Source organism: Schistocerca serialis, chromosome 4, assembly GCF_023864345.2.
Source record: "Schistocerca serialis cubense isolate TAMUIC-IGC-003099 chromosome 4, iqSchSeri2.2, whole genome shotgun sequence".
Taxonomy (NCBI): Eukaryota; Metazoa; Arthropoda; class Insecta; order Orthoptera; family Acrididae; genus Schistocerca; species Schistocerca serialis.
In genome coordinates, this window is record NC_064641.1 from 452,754,228 (window position 1) to 452,780,262 (window position 26,035).

General features: G+C 39.5%; 1 protein-coding gene across 1 annotated transcript in view; it reads left to right on the top strand.

Annotated features, from left to right (window-relative positions):
- Positions 1 to 26,035, top strand: part of LOC126475091 (protein lava lamp-like) — a 177,497-nt gene that overhangs the window by 58,773 nt on the left and 92,689 nt on the right. The window contains exons 5-7 of the mRNA XM_050102662.1: positions 679 to 1,025; positions 12,774 to 12,996; positions 24,257 to 24,365. Of these exons, the coding sequence (XP_049958619.1) occupies positions 679 to 1,025; positions 12,774 to 12,996; positions 24,257 to 24,365 (679 nt within the window). The remainder of the gene's footprint in view (positions 1 to 678; positions 1,026 to 12,773; positions 12,997 to 24,256; positions 24,366 to 26,035) is intronic.

The following is a 26,035-nucleotide window of genomic DNA, read 5'->3' on the forward strand; positions in this document are numbered from 1 at the left end:
AGTAAAATTGCCAGGCATTGGATTTCAAATTCCCATTTCTTCCGCAGCTTCGCAGGTACACACTCACGTTCACATGCTCTCTGTCCTTCAAACCGATTTGTTTCACCTTTTTGCTCGTTCCTTTTTTTTCAGTTTCTGTTGTAGATGCTCCTTTGCTTTGGTTCTTTCTCTCTAGCATTTTGTTTTTCTTTCATTTTTTCTGTACCCTCTTTTGTCTCAATTGTGCTTCAACAGTATTTTTTGTTTCCTTGCCAATCATATTCCCAAAATTTCATATTTCTTAAGTTTTTAAATTTGTTGAAACACTGATGGTACTTGGAAACTTATTGAATCTAAATTTCATTCTTTTAGAGTCCCCTGTTTACTTACTAATTAGTAAATGATAAATTCTTACTATACTAATTTGTTTCTTGAGCTCAAGTCATAGATGCTGCCAACAGCTGATAATTGTGTTGTAAGCATCTTTTCATGTCTATCCGTTTTCTTTTCATTTGCTTTTTCATTTTTGTTCAGAACCTCAGGCAAGACAAAATATCAGTGTCATAAATTTTGACAAAGTAACTAAAATTCATTTCTAAAATCTAGGAAGATATCTTTAGAGAAAACATTTCCAGGGTCGTGCACATGCAGTTTTCACAAGTCTGTATTATGTATTTATTTTTACTTTATTTCTTGCAGATACCAGAAGGTATGTCACCAGAACATCAGATTCAAGAACTGCACTCACAGATATCTCTGAGAGACAATAGAATTACAGAACTTAATGGTAAAATAATTGAACTGGAAAATACAATAATTGATCTTCAAGAGAACTTGAAGGAGAAGGATTCTGTAATTGAAGCTCGCACAAAGGCAATAACATTAATGTCAGAAGACTTGTCACGCAAAAGCAAGGCAACTTTAGATACCTTAGATGAAACGCGTGAGGAGATGAGGACAATGCAGCAAAATTTTGTTGCCCTTGAAGCAAACATGAAAAGAGAGAAAGAAGACCTGAATAAACAACTGGAAGCAAAAAACAAGAGGTGTGGAAAGCTTGTGATAACTTATCATTTTTACATTCCACTCTTTTCTCCTGCGTGCTTTTATATCACTTGATATGGATTCCCAGGAATGCAATCTTAATGACAATACTAGTTTTAGTGATGAAAAGCAAATATTGATATTGTGAAGTAAGTATCCATTTCACTTGCATTTTTTCCAGAGTAAGACAGATTGTATGTTTGAAAATCGAAACACTGTACATATCTACATCTACATGTACATACATACTACACAAGCCATTGTATGGTGCATATCAGAGGCTACCTTGTACTGTTGCTAGTCAATTTCTTTCTTGTTCCACTTGCAAATAGAGAGAGAGGGAAATGATTGTGTTCCTCTGTATGAGCTGTATTTTCTCACCCATATTTTGAAAGAAGAATGTCATCCTTCTTCCACAGATCCCTATTTGAGGCTATGAAGCATCTCTGTAATACTCACCTTTTGATTGAACCTACTCGTAACAAACCTAGGAGCCCGCTGCTGAATTGCTTCAGTGTCTTCCTTTAATATAACCTGGTGAGGATCACAAAAATTTCAGCAGTGCTCAAGAATGGGCCGCACTAGTGGTCTGTACTCGGTCTCCTTTATATATACACTACATTTTTCCAAAATTCTCCCAATAAACTGAAGTTTGACAGTACACCTTCCCTACTACCGCATTTTTGTGCTTGTTCCATTTCTTATCACTTTGCAACATTACGACTAGATACTTAATGAATGTGAGTGTGTAAAGCAGCACATGCCAATGCTATATTGAGATTATTTTTCCTACTCATCAGCATTAACTTCATTTTTCTACATTTAGAGCAAGCAGCCATACTTCACACCAACTAGAAATTTTGTCATCTTGTGTCCTCTTGCAGCCACTCAATAATGACACCTTCCCATATGCCACACCATCATCAGCAAAGGGTCTCAGATTTTTTCCTCACTCTGTCTGTCAGATCATTTATGTATGTAGAGAAAAAGAGTGGTCCTGCCACTGTTTCTTAAGGCACTCCTGACGATACCATAGTCTCTGATAGACACACTCTGTTGAGGATAATATATCGTGCTCTAGTCTTCAAGCCTCTCACATATCCGGGAATCTATTCCATATTCTCATACCTCCATTAACAGTATGCAGTGGGACACTGTGTCAAATGCTTTGCTTTGCTTTCTGTAAATCTGGGGGAGTACGGAATCTGCCTGTTGCCCTTCATCCATTTTTCACAAAATATCGTCCAAGAAAAGGACAGACCAAGTTTGACACAAGCAATGCTTTCTAAATCCATGCTGATTTGTGGACAGAAGCTTTACTGTCTCAAGGATTATATTCAAACTCAGAATATGTTGAAGAATTCGTTAGCAACCCAGTGTTAACAATATTGGTCTGCAATTATGCGGGTCCGTTCTTTTACTCTTCTTGAATACACTGATCTTGAACACACCTGCACCTTTTTGCAGTCACTTAGAACTTTGCGCTGGGTGAGAGATCCGCAATAAATGTAAGCTAAGTGAGGGGGCCAATGCCATAGAGTACTCTCTTGTAAAACTAAATTGGGACTCCATCATTAACCACCAACATATTTGTTTTTAACTCTGTCAGTTGCTTCTCTGTGCTGCCAGTGATGCTTACTTCTGTGTCCTTCAAATGGGAGTCTGTACAGTGATGTGTTTATGCAAACCTCACATGTGAATGATTTCTTAAACATGAAATTTAAAACTCCAGCTTTCCTTTTGCTGTTTTCTATTGCCACACCAGGCTGGTCAGTGAGTAACTATATAGAAGCCTTTGATGTGCTTGGCGACTTTGCATAGGACCAGAATTTTCTCGGGTTCTCGACAAGATCTTTTGTTTGGATATGATGATGGAAGTTGTCGTATGCTTCGCACACGGATCTTTTTTACAGATTCATGAATGTCTACTAACTTTTGCCTGTCATCATTTTTTATTAAACTACAGTAGGTCTTTTCCATCGTTAATCCACTTACTCGGCTTATACTTTTCTGGAGTGCAATTTACAGTCAGCTCAAACTTTGCTCACAATTTCTCTATGTTTGTTATATTGGAACTAAATGATGTCCATTTATTGTGTAAATTGGCTGCTAAAACCTGTTTATGTGCTCTTTCTAGCAAAAATACTCTGCCGACCTTCTTGATGGACTTATTAAATTTAGTAACCATCATCACTGTGATGAGATGATCACATTCCTATCTCTAACTGACACAATCAGTAAGCTCAGGCCAGTTTGTCACTACAAGGTCTAAAATATTTTTATTGCTTTAGGCTATTGAACTAGCTGCTCAAGACAGTTTTTGGAAAACGTATTCAAAACTACTTCACAAGACTGTCTGTTCTTACCACCTTCAGTGAATCCATAGACTTCACAATCTTTCCTCAGTAGGTTAAAGTTGCCTCCAACAAATATTGCATGACATAGATATTTTCACACTTCTAAGCATAGGCTTTCTTTGGATGTTTCTAAAACTGTCATGTCAGAATTGAGTGGCCAGTAAAAACATCAGATAATTTACTTTACTTCATTTAGATCAATTACATGCATCTGAGTAATTTTAGTCAGACTTAATTTCTACTTCCATAGACATAATATTTTTGTCGACTGCAATGAACACCACCTCTCCTATGGCATCTAATCTGTCTTTTTAATATGCATTCCATGTCTCACTAAATAATTCCGAGTTTCTTGTTTCTGATTTCAGCCAGCACTTGATTCCAAAAATAATTTGAGCACAACAACTTTTCTGCAGGACAATAAATTCAGAAGCTTTGTTCCGAATACTGTAAGAATTTACATTAAAATTTTGACACATCAAATGTCTTTACTTTTTATGCTCTCTGATTTCACTCATTGCATATCAATTGGTGAGTGTTCATCAAAGGACCTCAACTCACTGTCTAGCATAAAAAAACTTGTGCACTTCACAAGTACTCTGATACCTGAGTGGGTGCTTGCTTTGTTTAGTGCATTCCTGACCTATCCAGCGGAGTCCTACAATTCTCCATCCCCTAACACAGGCCCATAAATATCCAGCGGAGTCCTACAATTCTCCATCCCCTAACACAGGCCCATAAATATGCAGCCGAGACTGCCACAGAATCAACAGAGCCTTTGATTGGCACCCTCCACTCGTATCCAAAGCAAAGGACCACAATCAACTATAGGTACGATGCTGCAAATTGTAACCTTTGCTTGAATCCCACGAGTGAGGCCAGCAGTCTTCACCATTTCTGCCCGTCACCCATATGAACTGAGGATGGCCTCAGAACCCAAGTGACAACATAATTGGTGCTGGCGTGACCCAGAACTTGCAGACGTCTGCACCCTGCACCCTTGATAGTCACAGGCTGCGCCGCCTCCACTTCTCAGATGAGGCCCTGAGGCAGACATACCGAGCGCACAATGAACTTCATTCCAGACGTGGACACTGTTTCTCTAAGGGGCTTGACAACACACCTAACATTGGAGCTCCCTATAACTAACAATTCCTTGCTCCTTTTTGCCAGCTCAGACTCTGCTGAATGAGCAGCCACCTGTCCACTTACATGTTGGTTGGTCGAGGCCAGCCAGTGTCCACCTTGACCCTCTGCCTCGAGCGGCACAAACGCGTTACAACTTGCCACTCACCTTACAAGGTCGTAACCCTCTCTTCGGGTGTACTACAAGCTTCCTTGGTAACAGAGCCCGTGACATATCCCACGCATGCCAGATTCTCTGCCACCACTACACCCTGAAGCAGTAGCCAGTAGATGGCTCATCACAGCTGAAAGCATTTTCAGCTGTTGGCAAACTTTGGCCAGTTCCTCATGTGTCCACAGGCAGCGTGTACATACGTGTCCATCCTAGGACTACTAACTGGTTCAGTCCATGTTAAACTGCCTAATTTTGGAACAAATTTCACTGAAATAACAGGCGAACATTCATAAGTGTCCTCAATGAACATTATTAAAGTTTAGCGTTCATTGAAGCAATACTGGCCAAGATATTTTCACTCCATGCATGATATTGCGGAGAACGAGCATAAATTTCTGGTGACTAAGAGCTGTTGTATCTTGGGCAATATTTTGTTGAAAGAAACGAAATTTAGCCATATTGTACAACTCCATTCGTTCTCTTAAGAATGTTAATGAAAAGAATATTGCGAACCATATTCAGCAAGAAAATCTTAGGTAAAACTACCAGATAAAATTGATGTAAAAAAAATTTCACAGTGTGGCTTCTTATATCCCAGGGACTAAAGGTATGCTGAATGTGATGCTAGGCGTAAAGTCACTTAACAACACAAGATTCTCAGATATAAAGTTTCATTTATGTACCACTTCCCAATCCTCAATAATTTAGTGCAAAGTTGAAGATTTTGTAAAAAGATCAAAACTGGTATTTTCGACCCGATTTTCCAAAAAAGCTTTGTTGTCTAAAGCTTTCCAAACGGGCCCATTAATAAGTGCCATGGTTTTAACAACAAACAAAAATTTATTCGATTATCCAGCGTGAGCTAGCAATCCTAGACAACTTCAATCACAGTTGGCTGTAAAAATCTCAGTATGAAAAAAATGTTAATTTTGGATTCTTATATCTCATAGATCAAACACATGCTGACCACAAAACTTAATATGCAATAGGTTAGTAGCACAAGGATGTGGAATACAAAATTTCATTTATCTACTATTTTAGAATGATCCTCAGGTTTGTCAAAAAAAAAAAGTTCATTTTTCTGGAAAGGTGAAAATAGGGCACTTCTTTTATAAAGACCATTTTCTATTAAAGCTTTGAAATAAAAGAGAGCATTTTAAGTTTGGCTTCTTATATCTCATTGATAAAAGACATGATAATCATGAAACTTTGGCACAACTACATAGCAACAGAAAGGTTTCCAGAATAAAATATCCTTCATGAACTGCTTTCCAGACTTCTACAAAATCAGTTCAAACTTGATTTTCATAAAAATTACAAAAATACAGCAGATTCAGTTTGCTTTTAGAAAATCTGATTTCCATAACCGATTTTAAACTAATCATAGTTGGAAAGAACATGTTTCCGAGCATTTAGGAAATAACATTTGATTTTCTGTTGCACGCTGACAATACCTGAAAATAATGGACAAATTTGAGAGAAAGTACCATGGGAAGAGGCTGCATTTGAGAAATCTGTTGATTGTGTTTTGTTGCAATTTTCTTTTTATTATTGAAAATTAATATCTCACTATATTGTGTTGGTCCACAGTGACATTGTTTATAATCTATGCTGTGATCAGTTCTTGTGTGCCACCTACTGTGAAAATGGCTGAAGTAAATAATCAGTAGTGCTCATGTAAAGAATAGAAGAGATAAGGTACTTAGCAGCTCTGTAAGCAGACAGGAAGTGCAACAGGGCTTTGAAACCTAAATTAAGAAACCAAATTACAATCTTGAGAAACTGGATGAAGAAGCCCCCCACTGGTTGGTATTGCACAATGAGCGAGCATGACACCTATGGCAATGGGATTGTCGGTTCATGTTCTTGAACAAATAGCGACAATGACACCATGGACCAGTGCAACATAGTGAGATATTATTAGTCAGTTTAAAAATAAAAATCACATGCAAATGAAACATGGGCAATGGGTTACTGCAATGTTACCTGTTACCATGGTACAGTCTCTCAAAGTTGTCCATGATTTTCAGGTATTTTTAGTGCACATTGGAAAATCGAACATGATTTTCTGAATGCTCAGAACATGCAAAAAAGGTATTTCTGAAAGCAAACTGCATGTGATGTATTTTTGTGATTTTTATGAAAATCAAATTTGAGATGATTTTGTAGAAATTTGGATAGCAGTACATGAATGATACTTTATATTGACAAACCTTACATTGCTTAGTTGTTGTCTCCAAAGTTACATGTTTATATGTCTTTAATCAACAATATATAAGAAGCCAATGTTAAAATTTCTTCACAGCAGGATTTTTCTATTGCTTTGCCTCAGTTTATGTAGCACTGTTAACCACTGTTCGCAGGAGGGGGACAGCTTCTGAAGCTGTAATACACTATGGTATTTGTGAAAAAGAGAGAGAGAGAGAGAGAGAGAGAGAGAGAGAGAGAGAGGAATATACCCTGTTTCCGCATTTTTAAAAAAGTCGTGGTCCTTTTGACAACTTTGTAGGTCACTGGAAAATAGTATTTGAATGAAATTTTGTATTCCACATCCTTGTGCTACCGACCTATTGTGTATTAAGTTTCACATTCAGCTTGCATTTACTCTATGAGATATATGAATCTGAAGTTTACATTTTTGTCATGCCATGATTTTCACACCCAGCTTCGATTGAAATTGATTAGCATTGTTATTCTGTGTTGGCTTATCAAATAAACTTCTTTTTTGCTATTAAAAACCATGGTCTTTTTAATGAGCCCAGTTTGGAAGTTTTATAGAACATAGGTTATTGCAAAATCAGATTGAAAATGCCACATTTTTTACCGTTTTACAAAATATTCAACTTTGCACTTAATTTATTCAGTATTGGAAAGCAGTACATAAATGAAACTTTATATCTGAGAACCGTGTGTTAGGTTACTTCATACCAAGTGTCATGTTCATCGTACCTGAGATATAGGAAGCCAGACTTTGTAATTTTTTCAGGCTATTGTGCCTAAAATTTTTTGGTTGAGTATGGCTTGTAAAACTCCTTTCATTATTATTCTTAAGAGAACACATACAGTTGTTCAAGATGACCACATTTAATTTCTTTCAACAAAGTATTGTCCAAAACATAATAGCCCAAAGTCACCAGAAATTCTCATTCGCTCTCTTCAAAGTTGTGCGTGGAGTCAAACAAGAAAATATATCTTGGCTGGTATTGCTTTGATGAACCTGAAACTTCACTTATATTCATCCGGGACGTGTGCGAATTTACACATAAAATTTGAGTATAATCCATGATGATCAAGCATCATAAAGGACAATATATCACGTACAAACTTATAAATTTTACAATGATCCTAAGTGTTCCTTGCCATACATAAATGTAAATCAGACATGAAATAAATGAAACAAGAACACATTTGACCAGTGTTCCTTGACATTCTCTCCTCTTCAGTTACAACATAATTACATAACCCTCAACAATTTAAGAGGCACTGCTCTGTAGCCCTACACTCATACAGCATCGCTGTACTTCGATTAAAATTACTTTTGTATTGACAGATTGTAGTGGCAGGGGGCAGTGCTGCCAGCATGCAGTCAACCAAGCTTCACAAGGTGCTGCATGTAACATACAAAACGAAAAACACAGTGAGCATGTGGCACTCAAAGCAGAACTATGATTGGATGGCAGTTGGCTGTAGGGATCAACTTGGTGAAACATCAATCATAAAGTAATTTTAATCAGAGTACAGGACATTGTTGGTGGCCATCAGTGACTACCTGGTACAGTCCTCTCATTGTTATGAACAAGCTCCATCACTTCAGGCATTAGTTTTGTAACCTTTATTATGTTGCCCTAACTTAACAATATACATTTCTCCTTTCTGACTTTGTCACGATTCCTGTTATTTATATCATTTATGAGTATGACTCACAAACTATATCCTTATGAATATAATAGAGGGAAACATTCCACGCAGGAAAAATATATTTAAAAACAAAGATGATGTGACTTACCATTCGAAAGCGCTGGCAGGTCGATAGAAACACAAAGGACTCCTTACCCTCTCCCTTAAAACACACATCCTTTCGTCTTTCCGTCTCCTTCCCTCTTTCCCGATGAAGCAACCATTGATTGCGAAAGCTAGAATTTTGTGTGTATGTATGTGTTTGTTTGTGTTTCTATCGACCTGCCAGCGCTTTCGTATGGTAAGTCACATCATCTTTGTTTTTAAATAAACTATATCCTTATAATGATTCTATTCATAGGCTTAATTAACACTAATAAAAATCTTCAAAAATTAAATTTCTGAATTGGGTAAATGTAATTATTTATTTGCATAGGGTTAAGCATTATTCCTAATGTAGTTTTCTTTCCCACTCCGGCACTACTGACTCACTAATGAATTTCAAGCAGCATAAGGTGCTTCCTTTACTCAACTTCTTACTCTGCAGGTTAACCTTTAAGCTTTTCATGGCAGAATAAAAAAAGAGGAATTTTTGCTGGTGGATGTATGGTATGTGGCCGTGATGGTCTAAATGTTAAAATACTAGAGTCCAGCCCTAGAGACCCAGGGTTCAGTCCCGGATAGGGACGGGGATTTTTCTTATTCTAGTCCTTCCAGAACATCAGGTGCACTCAGCCTGCTGCAAAATTAGTGCCAGAGGTCTTCACCCGGGGTAAAGGGTGGCCGGGCAATGGGCCCACCACCCCCTCCTTGTAGTACTGTGACGAAGAAAGGTTGCAGTCTACAATTCAGTCAGGTCAAAAGCTCAGTCACAGGCTTGAACCACAGACTTTACTTTTTTAGCCTCATAGTATAGCAAAAGAGTAGCAACAATACAGGAATCAGAATCTGAGAACAGTGTTACACCAGCTCAGAGCCATGTAATCGCAAAGTACATATTCACTAAAGTACAGTGATGCCCCTGAAAGCTTGTTCTCAACCAGATTGCAATGAACACTGTGACAATTTTCAAGCACATTCTTTGAATTTCTACATTTGCATCTGCATCTACACTCCGCAAACCACCATGAGGTTCATACTAGAGGGTACATCGCATTGTACCATTTATTGGGGTTTCTTCCTTTTCCATTCACATGTGGAGCATGGGAAGAATGATTCTTTGAAAGCCTCTGTGCAGGCAGTAATTATTCTAATCACGGCCCCTATGTGAGTGATAATGTAGGGGGTTGTAGTATATAGTTTAAAGCTGGTTCTAAAAACTGTGTTAATAGTTTACGTCTTATCTTAAAGAGTCTTCCAGTTCAGTTCCTTCAGTATCTCTGTAACATTCTCCACAGATTAAACAAACCTGTGGCTATTTGTGCTGCCATTGTCTGTATATGTTCAATATTCCCAGTTAGGCCTATCTGGTATAAGTCCTGCACACTTGAGCAATATTCTAGAACTGGTCGCAAAAGTGATTTGTAAGCAATCTCCTTCGTAGACTGATTGCACTTCCCCATATTCTACCAATAAACCGAAGTCAACTACCTGCTTTACCCACCATTGTACCTATGTGGTCATTCCATTTCATATCCCTACATAGTGTTACACCCAGCTATTTATTTGATTTGGCTGATTCCAACAGTGACTCATTGATATTATAGTCCTAGGATACAATGTTTCTTCGTTTTGTGAAGTATAAAATTTTTCATTTATGAATATTTAGAGCAAGTTGCCAATCTCTGCACTATGTTGAAATCTTATAAAGATATGACTGAATATTTATGCAGCTTCTCTCAATAGTACTTCATTATAGATAACAGCATCATCTGCAAAAAGCCTGATGTTACTATTAATATTGTCTACAGGGTCATTCATATGCAACATGAACAGCATGGGTCATAACACACTTCTGTGGGCTACCTCCGAAATTACTACTACAGCTTACGATGACTTTCTATCCAAGATAACATGTTGTGTCCTTCTACCAAAAAGTCCTCAGTCCAGTCACAATTTTCACGATACCCATATGATCATACTTTTGACAGTAAGCATAGGTGTTTTATTGAGACAAATGCTTTTTGAAAACCAGGAAATGCAACATCTACCTGATCACCTTGATCCAAAGCTTTCAGTATGTCATGTGAGAAAAGTGCAAGTTGGGTTTAACATGATCAATGTTTTATAAATCCATGCTGGTTGTCATTGAGGTGGTCATTTTGTTCAAGGTACCTCATCACATTCGAGCTCAGAATATATTCTAAGATTCTACAACAAATCGATGTCAAGCATATTATATGGTTGTTTTGTGGATCACTTCTACTACCCTTCTTGTAGACAGGTGTAACCTGTGCCTTTTTCCAATAACTGGGCACAGTTTTTGTTAAGGGATCTATGATAGATTATAGTTCGAATAGCGGCTAACTCAACCAAATTCAGTATAGAATCTGACAGGGATTCCATTGGGCCCTGGAGCTTTGTTCATTTTGGACGGTTTCAGATATTTCTCAACACTACTGACACTAATACGTATTTCATTCTTCTTTTCAGTGCTACAAGGAATAAATTTGAGCAATTCTCCTGAGTTTTCCTTTGTAAAATAACATTTGATAATGGAGTTGAGCATATCTTTTACTTTACTACCCTCAGTTTCAGTTCCTGTCTCATTCACCAGCTAACTTTGGTGCCACTAATAGCCTATAAATAAAACCAGAATTTCTTTGGGTTCTTTGAAAGATCATTTGACAATATTCTGATACAAAGGCAGCGTGCATTGCTCTCTTGACAGCCAAACGCGTTTCATTCAGCATCGCTCTATCTATAGCCCTACACTTTGTTTTACACCAATTACTCGGTAATCTCTGTTTCCTTAGAAGTTTCTTTTACAGTGACTGTAAACCATGGAGGTTCCCTCCCATTATGAACTGTTTCTGCTGGGTATGTATATGTCCAGTGCGTGGTCAACTATTCTTTTAAATTTGAGCCAGAGTTCCTCCACATGCCCCTACCCTATACTGTAAGTTTCAAGTTCCTCATTGAGATATGACCGTACTCTCTCTCTCTCTCTCTCTCTCTCTCTCTCTCTCTTCCCCCCCCCCCCCCCCTTCCCTGTTTTTACTGAACATACATAATCTTTCAGTTTGTTTTAGTTGTCTATTGTACTTTGATAATCATTGTTGCCACAACCACGTTATGGTCACTGATACCAGTTTCGCTATGGCGATCCTCAAAGAGGTCAGGTCTGTTTGTTGCCATTAGATGCAATATGTTTCCATCATGAGTAGTGTTGTAATTCTTTAGGCTTACCTGGCAATCTGTTGATATTTTGAAAAAACAGGACTTCTGCTGGATGTTCGTGTCGTTCTCGCACAATATTTTGATGGTGTAACTCTGTCTTCTTCAGATGCTACCCGAGAATGGTCCTCGAGTTGACCGAGTCCAGTATTTATGCCTGTAAGGTGCCAGGCGCTCCCTAGTCAGCCCACACTGCATTGGGTGTTCCCTCCGCGATCCGTGCCCGCCAGGCCCGGCTCCCATGGGCCCCTCTGGCCACTGGTTTTCCCACTGCAATCCGCATCTGGCTTGGCTGCTCTCTGGGTTCGCAGTCATCATCTGTAGTGTCTGGTGCTCGGTATCCTGGCTGTTTCCTCGATTTCCACTTCTGTCTCTTCCTGAGCGCTCCGTAATCGGTTCGTGCTGCGTGAGTGTTCCACCTCCGGTTCACACCCGCTTGGCATGGTTCCAATGCTTCCCTCCGATCGCTGATGTGCTGACCAACGTCTGTACAAGACTTGGATGTCCTGTAGGGTCATGTTTTCATCATCTTGGGAGTGTCAGGAAAAATCTGTAGTGTCTGGCGCTGTGTCTCATGGCTGGTTTCTCGGTCCCCACTCCTGTTTTTTGTGAAATCTCACAAACACACAAGACTGAGGTGCCCTCTGCAGATGACATAGCACTGCCTTTTAAAGTACACGTGCATGTCACTGCATAATAAAGCACGGAAACATTTAAGTGTGAATTTTTTGCGTATTGATGTAGATGCAAAAGAAATGCAGAGCTATTACTGTGTGTTCTGTTGTGCAGATATCATTTCATGCAGCAGTCATGTATATTTTTTTAAGTTTTATTTTAGTAAGTTGTTTTTCATTCTGCAGGTTACAACAGATGGAAGACAGAAACAAGATGCTGGAATCAACAAGATTTGAGCTGAGCACTCGGAATGCAGAGCTCCAAGAGAAAGTTGTTCTTTTGCAATCTGAATTACAGAAACAGTCTGAAGAAAATCATCTAACTGATAATGTAAGAGCATTAGAAGAGGCTCTTGAGAAAGCAAACAATGAGATTAGTAGCCTGAAATCTGTTATTCATGAAAACAAGGTGAAAACATTTAATTTCTTTCCGTTTTCACATATATTTGTGCATGTGTGTGAGAGAGAGAAAGAGGTGGGGGGGGGGGGGGGGGGGGATGGAAGTGGGGTGGCTTTTTAGATGATGACAATCAAAAATAAAATCCTCCAATACCTTTCTCCTGCAGAAGAAGAGGTTTTTTAGAGCTCTCATAGACAAACTACGTTCTGCAGGTAGTTATGAAGTTAGTATGGTTTTTAATAATGTGATTATTTGGTAATATAACACAACTGCCTGATGTGCTGCTACTCTCTCCACTCCAAGGAGCTAATCTTTTGCTGGTACTTTTTTAGAAATCAAACAATATCAGGTTCAGTTGAGAACAGTTCTGAGCAAATTGCAGACTGTACCATATGGTTTATTACCAAAATTATTACTCATTTCAAACAATTTAACTACATCCCATTGTACCAATGTCCCATGTGCCACAATCCTTTTAGGAAGCAGACAATGGAGGGTTTGAGTGAGAACAGTTCTTAGCAAACCACAGCCTGTTGCATATGTTTTATTGCCAAAATTTTTACTCGTTTCAAACAATTTAACTACATCCAGTTTTAGCTATGTCCCATGTGCCACAATACCTTCTTAATCACTTACACTGAAACTATAGCTGTCGGAACGCAGCACAGATCATCAAAGCAATAACACACTAGCGAGTGCAGCCAACCACAGAACAGATTGTAGCAAACTCTAAACTGCTACTGCTGTTTGAATAGAGCTGAATAACATGAGGTTGCAGAACAAAGAACGTGACACAAATAATTATACAGAATCCATTACTTCCAAAACCATGTGTTCCACGTGAGTCCATTTAGCAAGCACGTCTGACTAATGCCAGCTCAGACACAGAGCCTGTACTGAACTGCTAACTGCGTACTGGGAGCAACAACAATCACTATTTCAGACATGGCAGATTAAGGTGGGGGGAGGGGGATCGCCCCCTCCGAGAGTTGAAACTAAATTAAAATCAGATGGTAATTTTTGTAATCTGCACCAAAGTTAAACACCATAGTGGCATGCTTTACAATTATATAATCTGCTGTGTGTGTGTGTGTGTGTGTGTGTGTGTGTGTGTGTGTGTGTGTGTAACAAGAAGTTATTCAGAAAAAGGTTGTGAATGCTACACATTTCAAGAAATTTAAAACTTTTTTTGTCTAAAATAAAATACATTTTTGCAATTTTTTTATATTTTTAGGTATCAAAACAGCCTTAAACAGTATTTTTGAAGGTTTTTTCCTTAACTTTCAAGAAGAGGACCCCTGGGTGTTCTTTCTAGTCTAGGTAAATGCCCCCACCCACAAAACTTCATTAATCAACCCCTGATATCTGAACACATTGTCAGTGGGTAACAATTACTTCGACAAGCTGGCTAACCCAGGATAGGCCATAGTATGTCCATTTTGGATATGAATCACTAGCCACTCAGATGATTCTTCAGTGACCCAAAGAGAGAGGAATGAGCAAGGTATCAGCTCACCATTTAAGCAAAATGCTTCATGTCCCATCCACAGTGCAACAAAATTCACAATTGCTGTAGGTTGACACCTGATCTGCTAATGAATGGTATCACCATCTTTGGACCATTAAAGAACCTTGTTGTGATTAGTCATATTCATCTGATATAGCCATTAGGCTTTGCTTGATTACTTTGTTGCAGGGATCTGATACAGTTTTCTGCTACACAGTTGTCAGTGTTTGTTGCACTGATTGAAAGGAAATGTGTGGGAGACCATGAGGTCGCATGGCAGTGTATGGCTACCATCACTATATAATAAATTTTGACCACAAGAACCTGCAAACCTGCAGCTGACAAACCTGGCATTGTCCTGGTATTCATTTGTCCAGTTTTCTGTTGGAAATTAACTGTGTTTGTAGTGAAGTATCCATATATTTGTGAAAACACATTTGAAATCATGAAACAGTCTTACAAAGAAATGTACATTACTTGCAAATGTATAAGTACAGTATACAAATTAAGAGATATTATTCCTCACTGTAGACAGCTATAATTTTTGCCTACAGCTCTTTGTGCTTTGCAGTTGAAAGCTGTCTAAAACACTGCCAGGTGTCAGGTATTTCCTTAAGTTGACTCAAGTGTAGGAGTGTCTTAGTAGCAAATAATAAATGTATTAAAACTTCATGCATGACATGGCATTTTCAACATATCTCAGCGTTTACGACATCGAATCTCTTGAACTGTGTGTCTTACAATGATATATTTATGTAAGTACATTCAGTGGCAAATACGGATACTGTCAGCGAAATATGTTGCAAATAGAGTTAGTACCAAAGAAGTAATAAACTGAGGTGACAAAACATCATAGGATAGTGATACGCACACAAACAGATGATGGAAGTATCATGTACACAAAGGTATAAAAGGGCAGTGCATTGGCAGAGCTGTCATTTGTATTCAGGTGAGTCATGTGAAAAGGTTTTGGACTTGATTATGACTGCATAAAAGGAATCAACAGACTTTGAACACGACATGGAGGTTAGAGATAGGCACATGGCACATTCCATTTCAGAAATCATTAGGGAATTCAATACTCCGAGATCCAAAGTATCAAATCAAACGTGTTTGTGAATAGGCTACAAAATTTCAGGCATTACCTCTCACCACTGACAACACAATTGCCGACGGTCTTCACTTAATGGCTGAGAGTAGTGGCTTATGCATAGAGTTGTCAAGGCTAACAGACAAGCAAAAATGCATGAAATTACCTTATAAATCAATGCTGGACGTACGACAAACATATCCGTTAGGACAGTGTGGCTAAATTTGGTGTTAATGGGCTATGGCAGCAGACGATCTACGTGAGTGACTTTACTAACAGCACGACACAGCTTGCAGCGCCGTTTCTAGACTCATGACTGTATCAGTTGGACTCTAGATGACAGAAAAACCGTAGCACGGTCAGGTGAATCCCTATTTCAGTTGGGAAGAGCTGATGGTAGGGCTAGAGTGTGGCACAGACGCCATGAAGCCGTGAACTGAAGTTGTGAACAAGGCACTATGGAAGCTGGTGGTAGCTCCCTAATGGTGTGGGCTGTGTTTACATGGAATGGACTGGGTCCTCTGGTCTATCTGAACCAATCATTGAGTGGAAATGGTTATGTTCGGCTACATGGAGATCATTTGCAGCCATTCGTGTGCTTCATGTTCCCTTAACAATGCTCCACGCTGCCAGGTCCCAGATGTTTGTGATTGGTTTGAACAACATTCTAGACATTGGAGCAAATGATTTGGCCACCTAAATCACCTGGCATGAACCCCATTGAGCATGCATGAAACATAATCAGAAGGTCATTTTTTGCTTAAAATCCTGCACTGGCAACACTTTGCCAATTGTGGATGGCTGTAGAGACAGCATGGCTCAGTATTTCTGCAAGGAACTTCCGACAACTTGTTGAGTTAGTAACACACCAAATTGCTGCACTATGCAGAAGGAGATTTGATAACGACATTAGGAGGTATCCTGTGACTTTTGTCACCTCTGTGTAAATTTAAATTTCATGCACAATGTGACAGTTTTTCAGGCACCTCATTCTTTATGATGTCATATCATCTGAACTATGATAGGTACGTGGTTCTTACCTCCCACAGCGACTTTTGCCTGACAGTAAGGGATAAGTATACCAAGTTTTGCTAAATCGGTCCTGTTGTTCAGACCTAGATGTGGAAAACACACACACACACACACACACACATATTTTTATAATATATTTGGATTAATACCATCATCATACTATGATGGTTGGCAGGATAAACAGTAATGGCACACTTTCCCTGCAAGCTTTTACATTGCGCTGAAAATGTGAAATGCACAGGACACGATATTGAAAGAGAGAAACTGAGCTATCCTCCACTTTTTCCTCCCTATATCATTTATGGTGTATGTATGCTTCACATGTTAGGAAATTTATGTATTGAAAGGAGTACAAATGCTGTTTAAGATGGTATCTACCATTCTATTGCATTTATTATTATATTCTTAGGCTGAATTACTGCCGAGGAATATTGTATGTGACTAAATGTATTGTGTAACAAAGGTATTATTGTCTGAAAGGATACAGTCATTAAATTTTGTATCTTTACGTGTGTTGTAACAAACTTGCATGTAACTTAACCATCTACCCTGGCCTAGCTAAACATGACAGACTGAACATATGTACTCAGTTGTAGAGCATAAAATCTAGAGCAGATTTTCTCCTCTGTAATATCTGTTGCAAACAAGAGCTTCATTGCATTGTACGGCATAAATTATTTGGAGTAATTCACTATACGTTCCAATCATAACTGATTTGTGTTTGTACAACAGACTAGAGGACATCGAGTGCCACATTTATCAAATGTGCTAAGAAATTTCCATTATTTTAATTACCATAAGTATATATTTCATTACTTTGCACAAATTAATTATGTGTGCATAACTAGACAAGGACATGTACAAAATTTTATAAGCAGAATTGTAACTGACCATCTCTCATATTCAGTTGACCTGAGAGAGTCAGATCAGATATAGGTTTGATTAGAAACAATTTGGTGTTAATAAACCATTACTGACACTGAAAACTGATAGAAGGAAACAAGGTGGAAGATAAGGAAAATGTAAAATTTGGACGTATACATCTTGGATAATATTGGCTTGTTAGGTGTCATCTTGCATCAGCAGCATAATGTGCAATTGTCCCATCATGTATCTACTACATTCCCTTACCATGAGCCAAGGGTGAAACTTGAGACCGGTTAGGTGGAAACTTAATTGAACAGATTACATTTCAAACTGAAATAAAATGGCATATAATCATACATTCACAGTTGTTTACAAATAGTTTGTTTGTGGAACCATATCTACTGAAACGTTTTTGTTTCTTCAACAGGTCAGACACTTAGTTTAACTACTAAGCTAGTATAGTGCAAAGGCATGTTCATCTTCACAAAATGTCTACATCTACACTTACATACTCACTCCATAAGCCACTGTATGGTGTATGGTAGAGGGCACGCTTTACCGCTACTAGCCATTTCCTTTCCCATTTCACTCCCAAGTGGAGCAATGGAAAAACGACTCTCTGTATGCCTCTATATGAGCCCTAATCTCTCTAATCTTATTGTCGTGGTCCTTACATGAAATGGACTTTGTCGGCAGTAGAATTGTTCTTCAGTCAGCTTTGAATGCGAGCTCCGTAAGTTTTCTCAATAGTGCTCCTCAAAAAGTACATCACCTTCCCTCCAGTGATTCCCATTTGAGTTCCCAAAGCACCTCCGTAATACTGGTGTGTTGTTTGAACCTATTGGTAACAATTCTAGTAGCTCTCCTCTGAACTGCTTTGGTGTCGTCCTTTAATCTGACCTGGTACAAAGCCCAAGCACTTGAACAGTACTCAGCAGTGGGTCCCACTAGTGTCCTGTATGCAGTCTTCTTTACAGATGAACCATGCTTCCCTAAAATTCTCCCAATAAACCAAATCCAACCATTTGCCTTCCCTATTACAGTCCTTTTGTGCTCATTCCATTTTGTGTTGCTCTGCAGCATTACACATAGATATTTAATAAATGTGACTGTGTCAAGTAGCAAACTACTAATACTATATTCGAACATTATGGGTTTGTTTTTCGTCTCATCTGCATTAATTTATATTTTTATACATTTAGAGCTAGCTGCCATTCATCACATCAACTAGATATTTTGTCTAAGTCAATTTAGTATCCTCCTACAGTCACTCAACAACGATACCTTCTCACACATCACATCATCATCAGCAAAGAGCCGCAGACTGCTGCTTTCCCTGTCCACTAGCTCATTTATGTATATAGAAAATAACAGCAGTCCTGTCCCACTTGCCTGGGGCTCTTCTGTCAATACCCTTGTCCCTGATTAACACACCCTGTCAAGGAAAACATACTGGGTTCTGTTATGTAAGAAGTCTTTGAGCCACTCACGTACATTCGAACCTATTGTGTATGCTTGTACTTTTGTTAGCAACCAGCAGTGTGACTCTGTGTCAAATGCTTTATGGAAATCTCAGAATTTGGAATCCGCCTGTTGCCCTTCATCCATGGATCAGAGGCTCTCATGTGAGAAAAGGTCAAGCTGAGTTTCACGTGAGTGATTCTTTCTAAAACCATGCTGATTTGTGGACAGAAGCATTTCCCTCTCAAGTAAGTATATTATATTCAAACTGAGAATATGTTTAAGGATTCTGCAGCAAACTGATGTTAAAGATATTGGCCTGGAATTTTGTGGGTTCATTCTTCCCTTTTTATATACCGGAGTCACCTGCACTTTTGCTTCGGACTTGCAAATGAGAGATTCATGATAAATGCAAGCCAAGTGAGAGGCAAATGCTGTAGAGTAGTCATTGTAAAACCAAATTAGGTTTCCATCATGACCTGAAGACTTAAATGCTTTCAGCTCTTTCAGTTGTTTCTCTATACCAGAGATGCTTATTTCTATTTTCTCTATGCGGGAGTCTGTGTGATGGTCAAACAATGGTATGTTTGTATGATTCTCCTGCATGAATGTTTTCTTAAATGTGAAATTTCAAATGTCGACTTCACTTTTGCTATCTTCTACTGCCACACCAGACTAGTCAAAGAATGAGTGGATAGAAGCCTTTAAACCCACTTAGCAGTTTTAAAAAGGGCCAGAATTCTTAGGTTCTCGGCAAAATCTGTTGCTAGGGTATGACAGTGGTAGTTGTTGTAAGCTTTGTGCATCGATCTTTTTACAGGTGCACAAATTGCTGTTAGCTATAGCCTGTCATCATTTGCACATTCCATTTTGAACTGAGAGTGCAACAACCTTTGTTTCCTCAGCATTTTTCAAATTTTGATGTTAAACCACGGTGGGTCTTTTTCATCTGTAATCCACTTACTCGGCACTTACAGCTCCAGAGTATGATTTACAACCTATTTAATCTTTGCCCATAATTTCTCTATGTCCATCATACAGGAACTAAATTATGTCAGTTCATTGTCTAAGTGAGATAATAACAACTGTCTGTCTGCTGTTTCTAGTAGAAATACTCTCCTAGCCCTCTCAACTGATTTATTAATTTCGGTAACCAAAGTTGCTATGATCACATTATGGGCACTAATCCCTTTCTCAATAATGATGCTGTCGATTACGTCAGTCTTGTTTGTAGCTACAAGGTCTAAAATATTTCCATTGCATGTGGGCTCTCGAACTAACTTTTCAAAGAGGTTTTTGGAAAATGTGTCCAAAATAACTTCGCTACAATGTTTGCCTGTATCCACTGCAGTGAATCCATAGATCTCCCAATCTGTGCTCAGTATGTTAAAATTTCTTCCAACTAATACTGCATGATCTGGGTATTTCTGTATTACTGACCGTAGACTTTCTGCTAGTGACTCTAAAACTGTCATAGCAGGGTGGTTGGTAAAGACATCCAACAATTAACTGGATTTCACCTAGACCTGTTGTGCGTGACCAGATAACTTCACTGTCACATTTAAATTTGACCTCATTAGCGACAATATTTTTGTGAACTGCTGTGAACACACACCCTCCTATGGTGTCTAATCTGTGTTTTTGATATACTTTCCATAAATCACTAAATATCTCTGAGCCTTTTACTGTGGGCTACAGTTGGCTCTCAGTCCCAGAATAATTTGAGCATGAGAAGTTTCCTGGAGGGCAGTAAATTTGAGAACTTTGTTACGAATACTTTGACAGTTAACTGATAAATTAATCGAAGTGTCTTTACTCTGAGCATGGTATGATATCGCTATCTGCAAGTTGTCTGGCGAGTGTTCGGCAGAGAACCTCAACCTACCACATAGCCTAAAAAAACCCATGTGCCCTCCACAACTACTCAGCTACCCTAGTAGCTGCTTTATTTGTGTAGTACACCCCTGACCTATCAAGGTGAATCCTGCAATTCCCCACCCAATAAGGCAGGTCCAGAAATCTGCAGCCAAGTCCATCACAGAGTTGGTGAAGCCTTTGGTGAAGACCTTCCACATGGCTCCAAACAAAAGGGCTCCTAATCAACTGTGGGAACAATGGCGCAAATTGTGGGCTCTGATTGCACCGTGCACACAAAGTCAGCAGCCTTCACCACCTGCCCCAGCCGCCTGTATGACCTGAGGATGGTCTCAGAATGCAAGTGACAGACATCGTTGATGCCGATGTGAGTCACAACTTCCAGACAAGTGCACCCTGCATGCTCAAAGGTCATAGGCAAGGCCAGCTCTACATCTCAGATTTCCAGTCCTGAATACTATCTACCTAAGGGGTTCCATAACACTCCCAGTGTAGGAGCTTCTGATAACTAGTAAACCCTTTCCCCATGCACCTGCTCAGACATGGCTGAAGGAGTGGCCACCTGTCCAGTCACAGGGCGAATGGTCAAGGACAAATTGCCAGCCTACACACCAGCCCTTTGCTTAAAGCGATGCAGTCGCTTTACCACCTGCCACTCATCCTCCAGAGTGGATTGATCCACCATGTTGGGGACACTAGGAGGTACCTCAGTAGCAGAGCCTGTGAGCAAAACAAGACATGTGATGTGTCTCATGCAACATGCCAGATTCTCTGTCACCGCTACACCCTGAGCCAACTGCCTGGATATGACTGACCGTAGCCAAAACAGCATTCAGCCGTTCATAAACTTTGGCCAGCTGCTCCTGCGTCCGCACGTAGCCTTCCCACGCCCTACCCTTTCCAGTATTCGTAACTTAAGAATTGACTATAAAGGCACAGACAGTAACCTAGATATTCAACTTGGTAACCACTTTATGTGTCACCAGTGGAGGCTGACACCTTATGAGCTGTGAAGCTAACTGTTCAGCAGAAATGAAAACTGCACTACAGACTGCCTGACAACACTTTATAGTAACAAAAACGTGAGACTAAAACTCGTAACTAGAGGAAAAAAACTGCACGAAATTTAAGAAATATGCTATTAAGAAAACACAGAAGAAGCTAAATCTACACACTCAGGTGACAAAAAGTCTTGGATACCTCCTGATATCATGCCAGACCTCCTTTTGCCCAGTGGATTGCAGCAACTCGACGTGGCATGGACTCAGCAAGTCGCTAGAAGTCCACTGCAGAAAAATTGAGCCATGTTGCCTCTATAGCTGTCCATAATTGCAAAAGCATTACCAGTGCAAGATTTTGTGCAATGAACTGACCCTTCGATTACATCCCTAAAAGTTTGATGGGCTTAATGTTGGGGGATCTGGGTGGCCAAATCAAGGAGGCGAAGAAGGTGGCATACCTGCCATATGCTGGACCTATTTCTGCAAAGATCAGCAGAATTCTTTCAAAATATTATATCAAGAGTATCTTCTGTCCACCCTCCAAAATTAGGACAATGCTAGCGAGTGTGAAGGATGACCTGGGGCTACGTAAACCAGGCATTTACAACATTCCATGCCAGTGTGGAAAGTCATACATTGGCCAGACAACCAGTACGGTGGACATCAGGTGCAAAGAACACCAGAGGCACACCAGACTCGGACAGGCAACTAAATCTGCCATAGCGGAGCACTGTCTGGAGCTCAGTCACTCAATGGACTACAACAACACCAAAATTGTGACACAGACACCAAGATTTTGGGACAGTGTCATAAAGGAGGCCATCGAGATCAAGATCACAGACAACCTAATAAACCAAGACAGTGTTTACCAGCTCAGCTCGGCGTGGAGTCCGGCTCTGGAGCTTATCAGGACCCAACAAAAGGAACCAAGAAACTCCTCAAGAAGTAGTAACACCGCAGGAGCAGCGCCAGGCGGGCGCGGACCGCGAACACTATTCCCCATGCGGGACGGGCCTTTGACAGCTGCCACGACCACAGATGATGGACAAACCGGGCGCAGACGACCGTCAGAGCACCAGGGAAGTGCCAACACTTCAGGAGTTGTGCCAGGCAGGCGCGGACTGTGAACGGAGTGCCCGACAAAGGACAGGCCTCAGAGAGCTGCCACAGATGGAGACCATGTCGGGCGCGGACATCCGAGGGAGCACCGGGGAAGAGACAACACCTTACCAGCAGCGCCAGGCAGGCGCGGACCACAATCGGAATGCCCAACAAAGGACGGGCCTCAGAGAGCTGCCACAGATGGTGACCAAGTCGGGTGCGGACATCCGAGGGAGCACCAGGGAAGAGACAACACCTTACAAGCAGCGCCAGGTGGGTGCGGACAGCAAAGAGAGCACCCAGCGCACTCTGGGCATAAATACTGGACAAGATCCTCCAATACAGCAGTCTCAGGTAGCACCTGAAGAAGGCAACGAGTTACGTGCCCGAAATATTTTGCCAGAGCGACACAAACATCCGGCAGTAGACCTGATTATTCCACATGTCAAGATCTCGCCGGGAAAGCCTGAAGAGTTATATAATGATTTAGTTTATCTCAGGGAGCATCATGACTTCATGAAAAGCTCTCCTTTACATATTTTAAGAGAGAGGTTTGATTCTCTTTTACGATCCATGCTAATTTATAAAAACAACTGTGGTGTTCTCTAACCATAACAGATAAAATAATGAAAGTTACTAAATATTTATTTTGCCAATTTCCCACACAATCTTGTTTTATTTCAAGTTCTTTTTATTTTCCCCCATGAAGAAGAAGCACTGCAGGCCATTCAAATTTTCCATATTAATTTTGGGCTGATTTTGACTTCTACCATTTCAAGGTGTTTGTTTATGAAGTTTCAGTATTCTCACCATCGCTTAGTTTATAAGTTCTCTTTGTATTAAAAATTAAAAACTCGATAAATTAGAGAGATGAAATGATATAAGCTCTGCATTCAGTCATGAATTATGCATAGTAACATTTCAGATCCTTCTGATTCAATTGCAGATTCTCTGGTTTCTGTAGCATCTACATGCATTGTTTTATAGTTTCTTGCTTCAGTGTGGCAACATACTGTTTAACAACTTGCACTGTGTTTTGTCAATTCTGTGATTTGCTCATACATCCAGTGTTAAGATGACTTGCCTCACTGACACATAAATCGTATAAAAGCACACTTGTGGATGCCAAAGACTGATGCACAGGATTTAAAATGTAACTGGGTATGATTGAATATAAGGTAATTTGTGGTTGAAATGGAATCTAATTATATTTATTTAAATTACTACAGTCACAGCCATTTCAATTTTGATGCATAAAATTATGTAATAAATAGTAACTTATTGTGACAGAATTAAGGAAAAGGCTAATTCTTTCACCTTTTCTTTTGCTCCCAGATTCAACAAAGTAATGAAGATATCGAGCTATTGCATCAAAGAATTGCTGAGCTTGAAGAAGATAAAGGTAACCTACAGTTACATCTGGTAGACTTTGATGACCTGAAAGGTAAAAACAAAAGCCAATGGAAAATTTGTGCTCAGGGTCGGGTAATTTTTCTGGAAAAAGGTGCTGTACATATAGCTTGTGGAACTGTGGTTTATGGTGTGTGTGTGTGTGTGTGTGTGTGTGTGTGTGTCAGTGTCAGTGTTAGTGTTTATTTTGTTGTGTTCTGTGTCACGTTCACATGAGCCACAAACAAATTATAAAGAGTGATAGTTGAACCCAGCATGTGACGTACATGTTTCATTGTGAAACAACCCAGTATTCAAAAATCAACCCAGTATTCAAATCAAATAGAAAAAAAATTATAAGACAGCAAAATGGCCAGCCAGCGCTTCCTTTTGAGAGGCAAAATTCCAAGAACTTTCCTGTAGAAACATTTGAAAATAGGGAAAACTATGCCTAGCTTTTGGAAGTGGAACAAATAGTGCAGTTAAGAAGTAGGAAAAAAGAAGAGCAGGGGAATATCAAAATGAAAGAGAGGGGAAAGATAAAGATACAGAAGGTTTAAAATTAATGCAGTTCATAATGAAATTCTACCAATGACAAGAGTAATAAAAGGGTGAAGAGAGGAAAGAGGGAAGGTGATATTAATGAATATTAAGTCTAGGAGATTGATAAGGTGCAACAATATGTTCGAAAGTAAATTCGTGTCTCTGGAGTTCAGGGTAACTAATACTAAGTTGGAGAACTGAAAAAGCTTATGTGATGGAGCAGGCACTCACGTCTCATGAGTGATGCTGTAGTGTATACTCAGCATCTGGGTACTTGACTGTCCTCAAGTCAGACATTTCTTCTGTTTGTATGTCTTATGATGAAGACCAAGTTGCCTAAAGTGACATAGACAAGGTGTTTGGATGGCTTTCAGGTTGGTATTGGGAAAGTTAGTCTTCTGGAGTTGAAAGGTCATGTGTGTGGGATGTTAGTGTAGAATGAGATCATATTAAAGTGACACAGAAGGTTCCATGTGGGAGAAGGATGTTAATGTATTCAATATGTTCCAGAAAGTACTTGATGTCTTTTATGTAGGATGGGAGGCTCAGCATGATGAGTTCGGAGGTGCTGGTGTACAAGGACTGAGATTTGTTTCATAGGGATTTGAAGCCATTGAGACTTGTACAGCAGTGAATTTTTTTCCAGCTTTACTAGGGTTTGAGAATTCAGGAAAGATTGGGAGACTATGCTGAAAGTGAAGAAATCTGAAAATCCCTGGAGCAGTTGGTTTTTCAGAGGAGGAGAAGAAATTTCTTTGGAATTTGAATTGCTTTAGATAATGTTCAACAGTCACTCTGTTGATGTGGGTTGATACAGGATAGTGAAAAAGTGTTTCCACTTTACGTTACAATGAATGAGAGGAGGGAGATCTTTGACCAGGGTTGATGACTGAATTTCGTTCTAGGATAGAAGGTTAGGCCTTTCAAAAGAGAAATACGTCTCTGGATCAGAGAGGAATATTGGTGAGAGGTCTAGAACTGAACGTAAGGTTTTTAAGAGGATAAATCAGGTAATGCATTGTGAAATCTACCAAGGAGCAGATACAGAGTGACATCACAATTTAGTAATGGTGATGAATTGGCTGAAGTTTAAGAAAATTGTCAGGAAGAATCAGTGTTCACTGCAGTTGGATTCTGAGGTATCCAGAAATAATATAGTGCATTTTAATTTATTTAAGGCTG